This window comes from Panulirus ornatus, chromosome 23 (genome assembly GCF_036320965.1).
Source record: "Panulirus ornatus isolate Po-2019 chromosome 23, ASM3632096v1, whole genome shotgun sequence".
Lineage (NCBI taxonomy): Eukaryota > Metazoa > Arthropoda > Malacostraca > Decapoda > Palinuridae > Panulirus > Panulirus ornatus.
In genome coordinates this window covers 23,656,587-23,674,891 of record NC_092246.1, presented here as the reverse complement: position 1 = coordinate 23,674,891, position 18,305 = coordinate 23,656,587, and the positions used below count along the sequence as shown (strand labels likewise).

The 18,305-nt window shown below is 40.2% G+C and overlaps 1 protein-coding gene across 1 annotated transcript in view; it reads right to left on the bottom strand.

Annotated features, from left to right (window-relative positions):
* Nucleotides 1–9,349: 9,349 nt before the first annotated feature.
* The window catches only part of Ufl1 (UFM1 specific ligase 1), a 39,681-nt gene continuing 30,725 nt past the window's right edge, over nt 9,350–18,305 (bottom strand). Inside the window, exons 11-12 of the mRNA XM_071676870.1 lie at nt 17,733–17,944; nt 9,350–12,262 (exon numbers count right to left, since the gene is read on the bottom strand). Coding sequence (XP_071532971.1) covers nt 12,114–12,262; nt 17,733–17,944 — 361 coding nt within the window. The 3' untranslated portion in view covers nt 9,350–12,113. The remainder of the gene's footprint in view (nt 12,263–17,732; nt 17,945–18,305) is intronic.

Genomic DNA, 18,305 nt, shown 5'->3' with positions numbered 1-18,305 from the left:
TTCCCTTTGAAACCTCTCTCTTCACCCTTCATGTCCCTTGTGAAGTCCCCTCTCTTTACCCATCATGTCCCCTGAAAAATTCATCCAGAAACAGCTGCCAGTCCACCCTCAATGCAGTTAAAACCTTAAAGAACTCTCTTGCAACAAGCCACTTGAATTACTATTCAAGGTGTCACTGAAGAGAGTCAAAGTGCCAAGGAAATGGAAAAAGGTAAATATCATACATTAAGAAAGACTTGAAAGAGGCTCATAACTACACACTGGTCTAATTAACAATTGTGGTGTGAGGTACTAAAAAAGATTATTAAAAAGTTAGTGGATGACTTTCTACAGAGAAGAAATTTCCTGAGAGACAGTATGGTTTTAAGGAAAGATCATGTGTGATTAACAGGAGCTTGTATCTGGATTGCTATGAAGCATTATACACCATACCACATGGGAGGCTAACTAAGATAGTAACAGAATTATGCAAGATAAGTAATACAGATGTTTTGGAAGGAGGTAAATAAAGTGCGTAAGACAAGGGAACAAATGGGAACTTCAGTGAAGGGGGCAAATGGGGAGGTGATAACAAGTAGTGGTGATGTGAGAAGGAGATAAAGTGAGTATTTTGAAGGTTTGTTAAATGTGTTTGATGATAGAGTGGCAGATATAGGGTGTTTTGGTCGAGGTGGTGTGCAAAGTGACAGGGTTAGGGAAAATGATTTGGTAAATGGGAAACAGAAGAAGGAGTCACGCGGGGAGTGCTCATCCTCCTCGAAGGCTCAGAGTGGGGTGCCTAAATGTGTGTGGATGTAACCAAGATGTGAAAAAAGGAGAGATAGGTAGTATGTTTGAGGAAAGGAACCTGGATGTTTTGGCTCTGAGTGAAACGAAGCTCAAGGGTAAAGGGGAAGAGTGGTTTGGGAATGTCTGGGGAGTAAAGTCAGGGGTTAGTGAGAGGACAAGAGCAAGGGAAGGAGTAGCAATACTCCTGAAACAGGAGTTGTGGGAGTATGTGATAGAATGTAAGAAAGTAAATTCTCGATTAATATGGGTAAAACTGAAAGTTGATGGAGAGAGGTGGGTGATTATTGGTGCATATGCACCTGGGCATGAGAAGAAAGATCATGAGAGGCAAGTGTTTTGGGAGCAGCTGAATGAATGTGTTAGTGGTTTTGATGCACGAGACCAGGTTATAGTGATGGGTGATTTGAATGCAAAGGTGAGTAATGTGGCAGTTGAGGGAATAATTGGTATACATGGGGTGTCCAGTGTTGTAAATGGAAATGGTGAAGAGCTTGTAGATTTATGTGCTGAAAAAGGACTGATGATTGGGAATACCTGGTTTAAAAAGCGAGATATACATAAGTATACTTATGTAAGTAGGAGAGATGGCCAGAGAGCATTTTTGGATTACGTGTTAATTGACAGGCGTGCGAAAGAGAGACTTTTGGATGTTAATGTGCTGAGAGGTGCAACTGGAGGGATGTCTGATCATTATCTTGTGGAGGCTAAGGTGAAGATTTGTATGGGTTTTCAGAAAAGAAGAGTGAATGTTGGGGTGAAGAGGGTGGTGAGAGTAAGTGAGCTTGGGAAGGAGACCTGTGTGAGGAAGTACCAGGAGAGACTGAGTACAGAATGGAAAAAGGTGAGAACAATGGAAGTAAGGGGAGTGCGGGAGGAATGGGATGTATTTAGGAAATCAGTGATGGATTGCGCAAAAGATGCTTGTGGCATGAGAAGAGTGGGAGGTGGGTTGATTAGAAAGGGTAGTGAGTGGTGGGATGAAGAAGTAAGAGTATTAGTGAAAGAGAAGAGAGAGGCATTTGGACGATTTTTGCAGGGAAAAAATGCAATTGAGTGGGAGATGTATAAAAGAAAGAGACAGGAGGTCAAGAGAAAGGTGCAAGAGGTGAAAAAAAGGGCAAATGAGAGTTGGGGTGAGAGAGTATCATTAAATTTTAGGGAGAATAAAAAGATGTTCTGGAAGGAGGTAAATAAAGTGCGTAAGACAAGGGAACAAATGGGAACTTCAGTGAAGGGCGCAAATGGGGAGGTGATAACAAGTAGTGGTGATGTGAGAAGGAGATGGAGTGAGTATTTAGAAGGTTTGTTGAATATGTTTGATGATAGAGTGGCAGATATAGGGTGTTTTGGTCGAGGTGGTGTGCAAAGTGAGAGGGTTAGGGAAAATGATTTGGTAAACAGAGAAGAGGTAGTGAAAACTTTGCAGAAGATGAAAGCCAGCAAGGCAGCAGGTTTGGATGGTATTGCAGTGGAATTTGTTAAAAAAAGGGGTGACTGTATTGTTGACTGGTTGGTAAGGTTATTTAATGTATGTATGACTCATGGTGAGGTGCCTGAGGACTGGCGGAATGCGTGCATAGTGCCATTGTACAAAGGCAAAGGGGATAAGAGTGAGTGCTCAAATTACAGAGGTATAAGTTTGTTGAGTATTCCTGGTAAATTATATGGGAGGGTATTGATTGAGAGGGTGAAGGCATGTACAGAGCATCAGATTGGGGAAGAGCAGTGTGGTTTCAGAAGTGGTAGAGGATGTGTGGATCAGGTGTTTGCTTTGAAGAATGTATGTGAGAAATACTTAGAAAAGCAAATGGATTTGTATGTAGCATTTATGGATCTGGAGAAGGCATATGATATATGATAGAGTTGATAGAGATGCTCTGTGGAAGGTATTAAGAATATATGGTGTGGGAGGAAAGTTGTTAGAAGCAGTGAAAAGTTTTTATCGAGGATGTAAGGCATGTGTACGTGTAGGAAGAGAGGAAAGTGATTGGTTCTCAGTGAATGTAGGTTTGCGGCAGGGGTGTGTGATGTCTCCATGGTTGTTTAATTTGTTTATGGATGGGGTTGTTAGGGAGGTAAATGCAAGAGTTTTGGAAAGAGGGGCAAGTATGAAGTCTGTTGGGGATGAGAAAGCTTGGGAAGTGAGTCAGTTGTTGTTTGCTGATGATACAGCGCTGGTGGCTGATTCATGTGAGAAACTGCAGAAGCTGGTGACTGAGTTTGGTAAAGTGTGTGGAAGAAGAAAGTTAAGAGTAAATGTGAATAAGAGCAAGGTTATTAGGTACAGTAGGGTTGAGGGTCAAGTCAATTGGGAGGTAAGTTTGAATGGAGAAAAACTGGAGGAAGTGAAGTGTTTTAGATATCTGGGAGTGGATCTGGCAGCGGATGGAACCATGGAAGCGGAAGTGGATCATAGGGTGGGGGAGGGGGCGAAAATTCTGGGGGCCTTGAAGAATGTGTGGAAGTCGAGAACATTATCTCGGAAAGCAAAAATGGGTATGTTTGAAGGAATAGTGGTTCCAACAATGTTGTATGGTTGCGAGGCGTGGGCTATGGATAGAGTTGTGCGCAGGAGGATGGATGTGCTGGAAATGAGATGTTTGAGGACAATGTGTGGTGTGAGGTGGTTTGATCGAGTGAGTAACGTAAGGGTAAGAGAGATGTGTGGAAATAAAAAGAGCGTGGTTGAGAGAGCAGAAGAGGGTGTTTTGAAGTGGTTTGGGCACATGGAGAGAATGAGTGAGGAAAGATTGACCAAGAGGATATATGTGTCGGAGGTGGAGGGAACGAGGAGAAGAGGGAGACCAAATTGGAGGTGGAAAGATGGAGTGAAAAAGATTTTGTGTGATCGGGGCCTGAACATGCAGGAGGGTGAAAGGAAGGCAAGGAATAGAGTGAATTGGAGCGATGTGGTATACCGGGGTTGACGAGCTGTCAGTGGATTGAATCAAGGCATGTGAAGCGTCTGGGGTAAACCATGGAAAGCTGTGTAGGTATGTATATTTGCGTGTGTGGACGTATGTATATACATGTGTATGGGGGGGGTTGGGCCATTTCTTTCATCTGTTTCCTTACGCTACCTCGCAAACGCGGGAGACAGCGACAAAGTACAATAAAAAAAAAAAAAATAAAAAATAGAGAAGAGGTAGTAAAAGCTTTACGGAAGATGAAAGCCGGCAAGGCAGCAGGTTTGGATGGTATTGCAGAGGACTTTATTAAAAAAGGGGGTGACTGTATTGTTGACTGGTTGGTAAGGTTATTTAATGTATGTATGATTCATGGTGAGGTGCCTGAGGATTGGCAGAATGCTTGCATAGTGCCATTGTACAAAGGCAAAGGGGATAAGAGTGAGTGCTCAAATTACAGAGGTATAAGTTTGTTGAGTATTCCTGGTAAATTATATGAGAGGGTATTGACTGAGAGGGTGAAGGCATGTACAGAGCATCAGATTGGGGAAGAGCAGTGTGGTTTCAGAAGTGGTAGAGGATGTGTGGATCAGGTGTTTGCTTTGAAGAATGTATGTGAGAAATACTTAGAAAAACAAATGGATTTGTATGTAGCATTTATGGATCTGGAGAAGGCATATGATAAGAGTTGATAGAGATGCTATGTGGAAGGTTTTAAGAATATATGGTGTGGGAGGCAAGTTGTTAGAAGCAGTGAAAAGTTTTTATCGAGGATGTAAGGCATGTGTACGTGTAGGAAGAGAGGAAAGTGATTGGTTCTCAGTGAATGTAGGTTTGCGGCAGGGGTGTGTGATGTCTCCATGGTTGTTTAATTTGTTTATGGATGGGGTTGTTAGGGAGGTGAATGCAAGAGTTTTGGAAAGAGGGGCAAGTATGCAGTATGTTGTGGATGAGAGAGCTTGGGAAGTGAGTCAGTTGTTGTTCGCTGATGATACAGCGCTGGTGGCTGATTCATGTAAGAAACTGCAGAAGCTGGTGACTGAGTTTGGTAAAGTGTGTGAAAGAAGAAAGTTAAGAGTAAATGTGAATAAGAGCAAGGTTATTAGGTACAGTAGGGTTGAGGGTCAAGTCAATTGGGAGGTAAGTTTGAATGGAGAAAAACTGGAGGAAGTAAAGTGTTTTAGATATCTGGGAGTGGATCTGGCAGCGGATGGAACCATGGAAGCGGAAGTGAATCATAGGGTGGGGGAGGGGGCGAAAATTCTGGGAGCCTTGAAGAATGTTTGGAAGTCGAGAACATTATCTCGGAAAGCAAAAATGGGTATGTTTGAAGGAATAGTGGTTCCAACAATGTTGTATGGTTGCGAGGCGTGGGCTATGGATAGAGTTGTGCGCAGGAGGGTGGATGTGATGGAAATGAGATGTTTGAGGACAATATGTGGTGTGAGGTGGTTTGATCGAGTAAGTAATGTAAGGGTAAGAGAGATGTGTGGAAATAAAAAGAGTGTGGTTGAGAGAGCAGAAGAGGGTGTTTTGAAATGGTTTGGTCACATGGAGAGAATGAGTGAGGAAAGATTGACCAAGAGGATATATGTGTCAGAGGTGGAGGGAACGAGGAGAAGTGGGAGACCAAATTGGAGGTGGAAAGATGGAGTGAAAAAGATTTTGAGTGATTGGGGCCTGAACATGCAGGAGGGTGAAAGGCGTGCAAGGAACAGAGTGAATTGGAACGATGTGGTATACCGGGGTTGACGTGCTGTCAATGGATTGAACCAGGGCATGTGAAGCGTCTGGGGTAAACCATGGAAAGTTGTGTGGGGCCTGGATGTGGAAAGGGAGCTGTGGTTTCGGTGCATTATTACATGACAGCTAGAGACTGAGTGTGAACGAATGGGGCCTTTGGTGTCTTTTTCTAGCGCTACCTCGCACACATGAGGGGGAGGGGGTTGTTATTCCATGTGTGGTGAGGTGGCGATGGGAACAAATAAAGGCAGACAGTATGAATTATGTACATGTTTATATATGTATATGTGTACATTGAGATGTATAGGTATGTATATTTGCGTGTGTGGACGTGTATGTATATACATGTGTATGTGGGCGGGTTGGGCCATTCTTTCGTCTGTTTCCTTGCGCTACCTCGCTAACGCGGGAGACAGCGACAAAGCAAAATAAAATAAATAAATAAGTAATACAGAAAGGCTGGAGGCTTTAAATCTAAATTTTCTTGCAAGGGAATACAGGGAAGACTTGATCACAATTTTAAAGTTTTCAAAGAATTGAACACAACAGTTCTTTGAGATATGTAGGGATAGTGTAACCACAAGACATAACATGAAAGTAGCAAGGAATTTGTTAAGAATGGTGTAAAGAAATACTTATATAGTATAAAAGTGGTGAATAAATTGAACAGAATGACAGGATTATATGATTCAAGCAGGCAGCATACATAAATTTAAGAGGTTATTATGATTGTCAAGAATGTTCAAAAGATGGGGCCCCAAGAGTGTAAAACTCCCTTCCTGTACAGTACAGATAGGTAATCGCATATCGTACCTTCACATAAAATTCTTTGACCCAGTCGCAATTCAAGGACTTACAGATATCTTCACTTACTGGCTACACAAAATCCTAACATCTGGAAACAACAAAATATCAATCCTAAAACCCTCCAAATCACCAAAATCCCCCTCTTCCTACTGCTCTATATCATTTCTATCTTCAGCACCCAAACTTTGTGAAAAACTAATGCATAACAGAATCAAACGATACATTCCCTCTTACCCATACAACTACTCCAGCACCACACTACACAGTGACCTCATACAACATATTCTAGATGGCTTTAACCAACCACACCCTCCTTACCATAGAGTACTAGTGGCAACAGACATCAACAAAGTATTTAACATTCCCCCACATTTTCTTCACACAAAAGATGTCTGACACTACCCTCCACAATGATAAAAAGTGACTGGGTAATTTCAGTGCCAACCACCATGGCAGTCACACTTAAACTCTGCAATGGAGTTTCCCAAGGAGGAATTCATTTTCCAACCCTCTTCAATCTCTTCTTGCATGATGTTGTTACCATTAGCACCCCACAACATGAGGGTCCTTTCATATTTACACAACTTCATAATCACATCACAACAACCTAGCACCATAATAGCAACAACAAACATGCAGTACTTTACACAGTTGGAAAAATGGTTCACCCAGAACAGAACGTCTGCATCTCCCCATTCATCTTTCATCACTCATTTAACCCAAGACAGACATAAATCCAATCACACCCTCATACCTTGAATGGAAAATCAGTCTTACTGAATAAATCACAATTTCATCAACACAAAGCAACACACAAACTAAATGCCCTCAAAACACAAACTGGTACCAAATTTGGAAAAGAAAAAGAATCTCCTACAAACAATTCATATGCTCCACTCTAAACTATGGTCCACCTGTCTGGTCTTCCATCCCATGAAAAACAAATATAGCCAAGCTGCAATTAACACAAAATAGAGCACCGGGACAATCACAACCACAAACTCTCTGCTCTTACACAATGAAACAAAGATCTTCCAAAACAATCCCACCTCTACATGCTTGGCATTCATTTCTATGCATCAACACTAGACCTCTTCCAGCCAAACCACTACACAACTAACGATCAACCCTCCAAATAGAAATAAAAAGTTTATCCCTGCCTCACACTTCAGCAAACTCTACTTACGGATCCCCCACCCCAAAAAGTAACACTAACAATAACATATGGATGCAAGGCATGGGCTATAGATAAGGCCATGCAGAGGAGGATGGATATGTTGGAAATGAAATATCTGAGGACAGTAGAATTAGGTGATTTGACAGAGTATGTAATAAAAGGATAAAAGAAAGGTGTTGTTATGAGAAAGCAGAAGAGGGTGTTCTCAAATCGTTTATATAAATGAAGAGAATCAGTGGGGAAAGGTTGACAAAGAGGTTATGTGTCATAAGTGAAGGTAACAAGGAGAATGGGAAGACCAAACTGGAGATGGAGGTATGGAGTGAAAAAGATTTTGAGCAATCAGGGCCTTAACATGCAGGAGGGTAAAAAGTGTGCAGGGGATAGAGTGAATTAAAATGGTGTGGTATACTGGGGTCAATGTGCTGTCAATGAACTGAACCAGGGCACGTGAAGCATCTCAAGCAACTCATAGAAAGGTCTGTGGGGCTCGGTTGTGAATTGGGAGCTGTGGTTTTGGGGCATTATACATGACAGGTAAAGAGAGGATGTGAACAAATGCAGCCTTCCTTTATCTGCTCTTGGCATTACCTCACTCATGTGGTAAATGGCAATCAAGTATGGAGGGGGAAAAACCAAATACTTAGATACCAAACATGCACTAAACAACTGCCTTCTCAACTCCAACCCACCAGAAACCACATGAACCCAACAGAGTCACACTTTTCCATCTGTGCTTTGGGCATAACCCATCTCTAGAACACTAAAAGAACCATTTCAACATATTACAAGATCCTTCATGCCTGCTATGCAACAAACACAATAGAGACACAAAGCTCTTATGGTTTAATTGTCCCACACTCTCTGCATCTACACCCTCACACATCACTAGAGTTAATAAACTATGGTTCCAACTGGTGGACAAGGCTGGCTTCCTTAGCACTGCAGGAGCCCCATAAAGATAGAAGGGACTCCTGAGAGAGGAATTGAGTATATGTACCTGCATATCATTTCTATGATTGGTAGCTTCTGCTAATGTGTTCTCTGCATGCCTACACATACACCTCACTCTTTGTTGAATTATCGGTATCATCCAACTTCTCATCCTGCTACTTTTGTTGGTTCATTTTAGCAATGCTGGTCTTCTGTCCCACAATCTTTATCTTTTTTTGCTTCTTTATTCATTGCCTTCCTATTCAAGTTCATCTAGAAAAAATGCTTACCTAATATTAGTATAATGTTATCTAGGAAACCCTATCTAACCCCATTTATAATTTGAAAGCTGTGTACCAATAATGTTTCTCTTTTAGGAGGAAAAAAAAAAAGCCATTCCTTTTGGTCTTCTCAGTCCCTATATCATACATATACACACTCTTCCATAGAGTGTATTTGGAATAATGGATCCACTAAAGAATACAGTCCACATATTTCTTTCTGCTACTATCATTCTCTTCTAGAAGTCTGCCCCCAGTCACTCTCTCCTACTCTGGCCCATACACACTATTTTCATGTTACCTTATGCAAAATGTTTTTCGGACCTACCTCTTAGTCTACCCTTCCATACTCTTTCTAGTATGCATTCTTACTTTCCTCTTCACTATCATTTGAAGGCATATATTTAACATTTGCAATCATTCCATATTCCCTACCTTTCTCTTCATATTCATCTATATCAACAAAGCCAGTCCCACACCTTTCATTCCATATCAGCCAAACATTCCACCAACTTTCAGCCTCATTTCATGCATACCCAACATACAAAAATTAGTCTAAAAATATCTACCATTTCCATATATCTAAGTCATTAATGTTTTACAATAATTCTTGTAGCAGACTCATGCTGGCATGCTGCCTTTCATCTAGGCCATACAAAGTTCACAGGGGAAAGTATTTACTATGCTAAATAATGGATACTGAAAGGCACTGACAGAAAGAAAAACCTGTTTGAATATATAAAATCACATCAAATGTTATTCTAACAAATAATCAATAGTACATTCTCTAGCACAAACACATAATGTACTATAGCAATATTAATACAATATATATTTTGTCTTGTGTCATCATTAGTACAAAACATATGTACTGTATCAATATTTGCACATGAAGAAAGATAATATATACTGCAATAACACTAATACCAAAAGTGGTAAAATGTAATAACACTGGAACATGATAACATATATTGCATCCACATTAATGAAAAACTACATTAAACTCAGCAAAAAAATATATTGTGTACTGTAGTACCAACTTTGAGAACAAATAAATCTTTTTCATTAACAGCATAGTAACCATGTAGAAATAAAAAATTCAAGGTCAATGGCACAATGATAAGTAACAAACCCAACAATTTTATCCAGTTTTAGAAATGAACACTTGGCTGCAATCAAAGAATTTGGATCTGAAATAGTTCAGTATATTAGCTTAAACTGGTTTATTTAGAAATGGCATTTTATAAACCTTTCCCTTGCCTGAAATTTCAGCTAATCCTATGCATGTGTTTATCTCATAGGACATTATAGAATGTTAAAGAAAAGAATGGGCTAATAAAAGCAATCTTCAGTAACATGTCATTGCCAGCTAGGAATGACCAGATACAAGTACAGTACAAACTAGCTTTTACTCTGCTAGCACCAATTCTCCTTCTCTCTTAAGGTACTTTTTTAATGAAATGCTATAACCATTAAATTTTTGAAAATCTAAATTCTTGCATGCTTCTCATACCTTTCATGAGTTTAGCATAGTCATCATATTTAGGTATAATCAAAGTCCTATAAACAAATAATGTTATACAAATTAGAAATAGTAGTCCTAATTCTTAGGCTGAGGCTCTGTTGTTTTCAACCAGTTTGAAACACCTCTCAAGATATTCTTTGTTCCCTTCCAATAATGCAATTTTCATTCCAAGAAGTCATTACCAAATAACATGTTGAAATTCTTGCCTCTTTAATAGCCTGCTGTGAATACAGAATTAAAGGCTGTCAAAGAATCTAAAATTTAACAAGTAATCCATCCATCTCTCCTGTTTAAGATGTTACTTATTCCATTATTAGTAGCACATTTCTGTGTTTTTCCACAGAGAATAGAGAGGTGCTAAACATCTACTAATTGAACTGTGATAATGCTTAAAACAAACTAATATCCTTAAAAAGGACTATCAATAATGAGTTGTGTTAATATTTTGGGCTAAATTATATTTATACACTGGCAGCATCTTATCCAATGAGGTTAAGAGGTGCTGTTACTGCGGTAGAAAGCTCAACAATTGGGAAAAGTTAAATCTTAGTGCCCTGAGGAGACTAGTTTTCAAGAGGATCCAAGTCTCATCCCACTTTCTTGTGGTGACCTTGCTTATACAACTCCAGGGGATGAAACCAAAGGGGAAGGCATCACCACACTCCATCGGGGTAATAGCTTTTAAAGCAGAGAAAAACTTCAGAAGCACTGAAATTTCAGTTATTTGGAAAATCTGAGAAACAATCTGGAAAACAATGTGCTTTTATTCACATCCACTCTTAACTTGCTCCTTTCACACACTTTTCCAACTAAGTCACCAACTTCTGCAGTCTCTCACTCAAATCTGCCACCAGTGCTGAGTCATCAGCAAACAAATGACTAACTTCTCAAGCCCTCTCATCATGACCCAGAGACTGCATGCTCACCCTTGTCTCTGAGACTAGTATTTACTTTCCTCAACACCCTCATCCATAAACAAATTGAAAAATCATGGTGACACCATACACTCCTGCTGCGGACCAATCTTCACTTGGAACCATTCTCTCTCCTCTCTTCCTACTCATACAAAAGCCTTACACTCTTACATATCTTAGGTAAAAGCTGGTCAATGTGTTATCTACAGAATGGTTTGCCACCAACTCTGGTGGAGGAATAATTGCTAGTTTCCACAACAGGTATGACTCTTAACTGGAGTCTCCCATTTAACTCATCTCCTAATGGGGGTTTCAGTGGGTAACCAGTCTATTTTGGACAGACTGGCTTCCACTTCATGGTTAACATCACTGCAATTTCTTAAGGACCATAAAAGAAAGTGCCCCAGAGTTAATATATTGTCCATTTACAAAAAAATTCATAATCCAAAAATTATTTTTTCAATGAATAATTCATTAAAGTAAACACAGGCACAAGTGGCATCTTGTAAAAATTGACATGTCAGGTATCATTGCAGTACATAATTTTCGCTATCACTCAAAATTATTTTTCACATATCCCTGTCTTATGCAGCTTTGGGTCTCGAAGATACTTCACAATAAAGATAAATCATAGAATCCTTAATATTTTCTTTCTGTTCTAAGCTATCAAGAAGGGCCAGGCATCACTTCCAAGATCTCTACTACAGATAATCTGTATGTGGTAATACCTGTTACAACTTTTCTTAACATTCCACATATTTGTACAATATTCCTTTTCACCAAGTTTTTTTTATACTGTGCTATGTTGTTTGACCCTTTACCAGCAACGAAATGATCACATCATCAGACTATAAACTACACATCAGTAATTGGAAGAATTCTGACAACTTTTCATAAAAGGTTCAGAAGTGCTTCCTTCACATGAAGGTATCACTCTTATCATGATTAATACTTATCTTTCCTTACTTGACTCAAGTTTGTAAAAATGACACAACCTTTTGAATAATTATCAGATAAACTTTCTTTTACATCATGGTATTACTCTTCTGTGCCATGTGATACAGCAGCTGCTTTTTTAAAAGTGATACCAATTTCCTTTACACTTGGTGTCAAAGCTTCAAGCTTGAGCTTCACATCACTCAAGCCCTCCATGTCACTCTTGGTTGTGAGAGACTTGATCACTAGGTCTGAAAGAAAATAGCTCATAATTTTCATTACATAGCGGGGATTTTCCCCAAGTCATTAAAAGATATGCTATCATATCTTACACCATGATCATAAAGACTAATTCTTTAAGTAACAGAAAAAAGTTTTATATGTACAATTTAAGGTGTTAAAACTTTCCAGAATTTGTTGATACCAAAAAAGTAAGATTACCAGAGGACCTTACACCACAGGAGCCATGTTGGTGATCTAAATTACAGAAAACATATCCCTATTAATCACCTATTTTTACCATAAGGAGAGGGAGTTTTATACTCAAGGGCCACATCTCTTGAACATTCTCTACTATTTTACAACCTCCTAAATCTATATATGCTGTTTGCATTAACCATGTCTTCACTCACTCTGTTCTATTCATCCACCACTCACTCTGATACCATAAAGTATTTCTTTACATCCTTATTTACATGTTTCTTACTTAATTTCATGTCATGTCCTCTAGTTGCTCTGTCCTTACACCTCTCAAAGAACAGTCCATTGCCCATTTACATCAATTTCTTTTAACTTAAATGCTGTGATCAGATCATCCCTCACTCTTCTATCTACTCAAGTAGGTATTTAAAGTCTCCAGTCTTTGACCTAATGTATGAGCGCTTTGTACTTCTCTAGGTGAGGTGATAAAACATGATCCGCATATTCTAATTTTGGCCTTATGTAGGACATGAATAGCATACTAAATATGTCTCATCGATATACTTAAAAGCTGTTCTAATATTTGTCAAAAGACAGTTTGACCCAATTATTCTTCTAATACGGGAATCTGATGATAGGTCAGGGTCAGTGTCTACTTCCAAGACATTCATACACACAGAATCCTGAAGCTTAGTTCCTGCTAATCAATAATCCAAATGAGGGAGGTCTGATCATTATCTTGTGGAGGCAAAAGTGAAGATTTGTAGAGGTTTTCAGAAAAGAAGAGAGAATGTTGGGGTGAAGAGAGTCGTGAGAGTAAGTGAGCTTGGGAAGGAGACTTGTGTGAGGAAGTACCAAAAGAGACTGAGTACAGAATGGAAAAAGGTGAGAACAAAGGATGTAAGGGGAGTGGGGGAGGAATGGGATGCATTTAGGGAAGCAGTGATGGCTTGTGCAAAAGATGCTTTTGGCATGAGAAGCATGGGAGGTGGGCAGATTAGAAAGGGTAGTGAGTAGTGGGATGAAGAAGTAAGATTATAAGTGAGAGAGAAGAGAGAGGCATTTGGATGATTTTTACAGGGAAATAATGCAAATGACTGAGAGATGTATAAAAGAAAGAGGCAGGAGGTCAAGAGAAAGGTGCAAGAGGTGAAAAAGAGGGCAAATGAGAGTTGGGGTAAGAGAGTATCATTAAATTTTAGGGAGAATAAAAAGATGTTTTGGAAGGAGGTAAATAAAGTGCGTAAGACATGGGAACAAATGGGAACATCAGTGAAGGGAACTAATGGGGAGGTGATAACAAGTAGTGGTGATGTGAGAAAGAGATAAAGTGAGTATTTTGAAGGTTTGTTGAATGTGTTTGATGATAGAGTGGCAGATATAGGGTGTTTTGGTCGAGTTGGTGTGCAAAGTGAGAGGGTTAGGGAAAATGATTTGGTAAACAGAGAAGTGGTAGTAAAAGCTTTGTGGAAGATGAAAGCCAGCAAGGCAGCGGGTTTGGATGGTATTGCAGTGGAATTTATTAAAAAAAAGGGGTGACTGTATTGTTGACTGGTTGGTAAGATTATTTAATGTATGTATGACTCATGATGAGGTGCCTGAGGACTGGCGGGATGCTTGCATAGTGCCATTGTACAAAGGCAAAGGGGATAAGAGTGAGTGCTCAAATTACAGAGGTATAAGTTTGTTGAGTATTCCTGGGAAATTATATGGGAGGGTATTGATTGAGAGGGTGAAGGCATGTACAGAGCATCAGATTGGGGAAGAGCAGTGTAGTTTCAGAAGTGGTAGAGGATGTGTGGATCAGGTGTTTGCTTTGAAGAGTGTATGTGAGAAATACTAAAAGCAAATGGATTTGTATGTAGCATTTATGGATCGGGAGAAGGCATATGATAGAGATGCTCTGTGGAAGGAACTAAGAACATATGGTGTGGGAGGCAAGTTGTTAGAAGCAGTGAAAAGTTTTTATCGAGGATGTAAGGCTTGTGTATGTGTAGGAAGAGAGGAAAGTAATTGGTTCTCAGTGAATGTTGGTTTGCGGCAGGGGTATGTGATGTCTCCATGGTTGTTTAATTTGTTTATGGATGGGGTTGTTAGGGAGGTGAATGCAAGAGTTTTGGAAAGAGGGGCAAGTATGCAGTCTGTTGTGGATGAGAGAGCTTGGGAAGTGAGTCAGTTATTGTTCGCTGATGATACAGCGCTGGTGGCTGATTCATGTAAGAAACTGCAAAAGCTGGTGACTGAGTTTGGTAAAGTGTGTGAAAGAAGAAAGTTAAAAGTAAATGTGAATAAGAGCAAGGTTATTAGGTACAGTAGGGTTGAGGGTCAAGTCAATTGGGAGGTAAGTTTGAAAGGAGAAAAACTGGAGGAAGTGAAGTGTTTTAGATATCTGGGAGTGGATCTGGCAGCGAATGGAACCATGGAAGTGGAAGTGAATCATAGGGTGGGGGAGGGGGCGAAAATTCTGGGAGCCTTGAAGAATGTTTGGAAGTCGAGAACATTATCTCGGAAAGCAAAAATGGGTATGTTTGAAGGGATAGTGGTTCCAACAATGTTGTATGGTTGCGAGGCGTGGGCTATGGATAGAGTTGTGCGCAGGAGGGTGGATGTGCTGGAAATGAGATGTCTGAGGGCAATATGTGGTGTGAGGTGGTTTGATCGAGTAAGTAATGTAAGGGTGAGAGAGATGTGTGGAAATAAAAAGAGTGTGGTGGAGAGAGCAGAGGAGGGTGTTCTGAAATGGTTTGGTCACATGGAGAGAATGAGTGGGGAAAGATTGACCAAGAGGATATATGTGTCAGAGGTGGAGGGAACGAGGAGAAGTGGGAGACCAAATTGGATGTGGAAAGATGGAGTGAAAAAGATTTTGAGTGATCGGGGCCTGAACATGCAGGAGAGTGAAAGGCGTGCAAGGAATAGAGTGAATTGGAACGATGTGGTATACCGGGGTCGACATGCTGTCAATGGATTGAACCAGGGCATGTGAAGCGTCTGGGGTAAACCATGGAAAGTGTGTGGGGCCTGGATGTGGAAAGGGAGCTGTGGTTTCGGTGCATTATTACATGACAGCTAGAGGCTGAGTGTGAAAGAATGGGGCCTTTGGTGTCTTTCCTAGCACTACCTCGCACACATGAGGGGGGAGGGGGTTGTCATTCCATGTGTGGCAAGGTGGCGATGGGAACAAATAAAGGCAGACAGTATGAATTATGTACATGTGTATATATGTATATGTCTGTGTGTGTATATATATGTGTACATTGAGATGTATAGGTATGTATATTTGCGTGTGTGGACGTGTATGTATATACATGTGTATGTGGGCGGGTTGGGCCATTCTTTCGTCTGTTTCCTTGCGCTAACTCGCTAACGCGGGAGACAGCGACAAAGCAAAATAAATAAAATAAATAAATAAATAAATATATATATATATATCTTTTTCTTTTCTTTCTTTCAAACTATTCGCCATTTCCCGCATTAGCGAGGTAGCGTTAAGAACAGAGAACTGGGCCTTTGAGGGAATACCCTCACCTGGCCCAATTCTCTGTTCCTTCTTTTGGAAAATTAAAAAAAAACCGAGAGGGGAGGATTTCCAGCCCCCCGCTCCCTCCCCTTTTAGTCGCCTTCTACGACACGCAGGGAATACGTGGGAAGTACTCTTAATCCCCTATCCCCAGGGATAAAATATATATATATATATATATATATATATGTATATGTTGAGATGTATAGGTATGTATATGTGCGTGTCTGGACGTGTATGTGGGCAGGTTGGGCCATTATTTCGTCTGTTTCCTTGCGCTACCTCGCTAACACGGAAGACAGCGACAAAGTATAAATAAATAACCAACACATACATACACATACATATAAAGAAGTGTACAAAGTTATGATTAAGCATTTAATTAAAATGATTGTTGTGTTACAATGAAATGACAAGACATGGATGCCTTTTGACCACTTGTCCTTTCATTCACAGCACAAAATGCTTCTATGCATCCACTAATACTGGAAAAAATCTGTTTTTTTCACTTTGACCATTGGTCCTTTTCAATTACTGTATTCAAAAAATTTGAAATCAACTGTATTCTAAAGTAAAGTACACAGAGGTGATTTCGAAAACTTGTGCAGGATCTAATCATAAATGAAATATAGGAACACAGAGTTTCCATAGAAAATATAAAATTTCAAAGTAAAAGCAAAATAGCTTTAAATTTCTTTCTCATGAGTTTGAGAGAGCAAAGGAGGGTGTTTTGAAATGGATTGGTCACATGGAGAGAATGAGAGGAAAAATTGACCAAGAGGATATATGTGTCGGAGGTGGCGGGAACGAGGAGAAGTGGGAGACCAAACTGGAGGTGGAAAGATGGAGTGAAAAAGATTTTGAGTGATCTGGGCCTGAACATGCAGGAGGGTGAAAGGCGTGCAAGGAATAGAGTGAATTGGAATGATGTGGTATACCGGGGTCGACATGCTGTCAATGGATCGAACCAGGGCATGTGAAGCATCTGGGGTAAACCATAAAAATTTCTGTGGGGCCTGGATGTGGAAAGGGAGCTGTGGTTTCGGTGCATTTAATATTACATGACAGCTAGAGACTGAGTGTGAACGAATGGGGCCTTTGTTGTCTTTTCCTAGCGCTACCTCGCACACATGAGGGGGGAGGGTGTTGTTATTCCATGTGTGGCAAGGTGACGATGGGAGGTGGAAAGATGGAGTGAAAAAGATTTTGAGTGATCGGGGCCTGAACATGCAGGAGGGTGAAAGGCGTGCAAGGAATAGAGTGAATTGGAATGATGTGGTATACTGGGGTCGACATGCTGTCAATGGATTGAACCAGGGCATGTGAAGCATCTGGGGTAAACCATAAAAATTTCTGTGGGGCCTGGATGTGGAAAGGGAGCTGTGGTTTCGGTGCATTTAATATTACATGACAGCTAGAGACTGAGTGTGAACGAATGGGGCCTTTGTTGTCTTTTCCTAGCGCTACCTCGCACACATGAGGGGGGAGGGTGTTGTTATTCCATGTGTGGCAAGGTGGCGATGGGAATAAATAAAGGCAGACAGTATGAATTATGTACATGTGTATATATGTATATGTCTGTGTGTGTATATATATGTGTACATTGAGATGTATAGGTATGTATATTTGCATGTGTGGACGTGTATGTATATACATGTGTATGTGGGTGGGTTGGGCCATTCTTTCGTCTGTTTCCTTGCGCTACCTCGCTAACGCAGGAGACAGCGACAAAGCAAAATAAATAAATAAATAATCTATGTGTTCCAGATAATAAAGCTTACCTTGATAATCTTGCAATACAGAGAATTTGTCAGCTGGTAAATGAGTTTTTAGGTGGGCTAGGATATGTGGAACAAACTTGCCCGATGCATGAAGCATGTTTCCGGTAACAGACTGGAAAAGCACCAGGCAGGCTAGGTGAAGGGTTAGTGGGGCATCTATTGAACCATCAAGTTGCTCCAGGAGAGCACTCCGGTGGCTCAACAACACTTGCCTGTCAAATGTAGCATCATGTGAAACTTTGTTAACATCTCACAGTCATAAAATAAATTCTAAAAGTTCATTACAGTGTCATGTAAAGTAAACAATATTATTATCCTGGACTGCAATTAAAGAAAAAAGATTTTATTCTTTTAAGAAACATGCTGCTGTGAACCCCTTAACTTCAATAAAGTTTTACATTTACAGCATGACTACTGCAATCATGCTTTTCGTGTTGCCTCTTCCCGACCTCATTCAAATTTGAAGGTGCTATTTTTGGTATGAAGAAATGCATTATGTCACCAGCAACTAAGGAACATTAGGAAAGAATCCTGCAATGTCAATTTCCCATGCAAAACAAAAGGAGAAGGTAT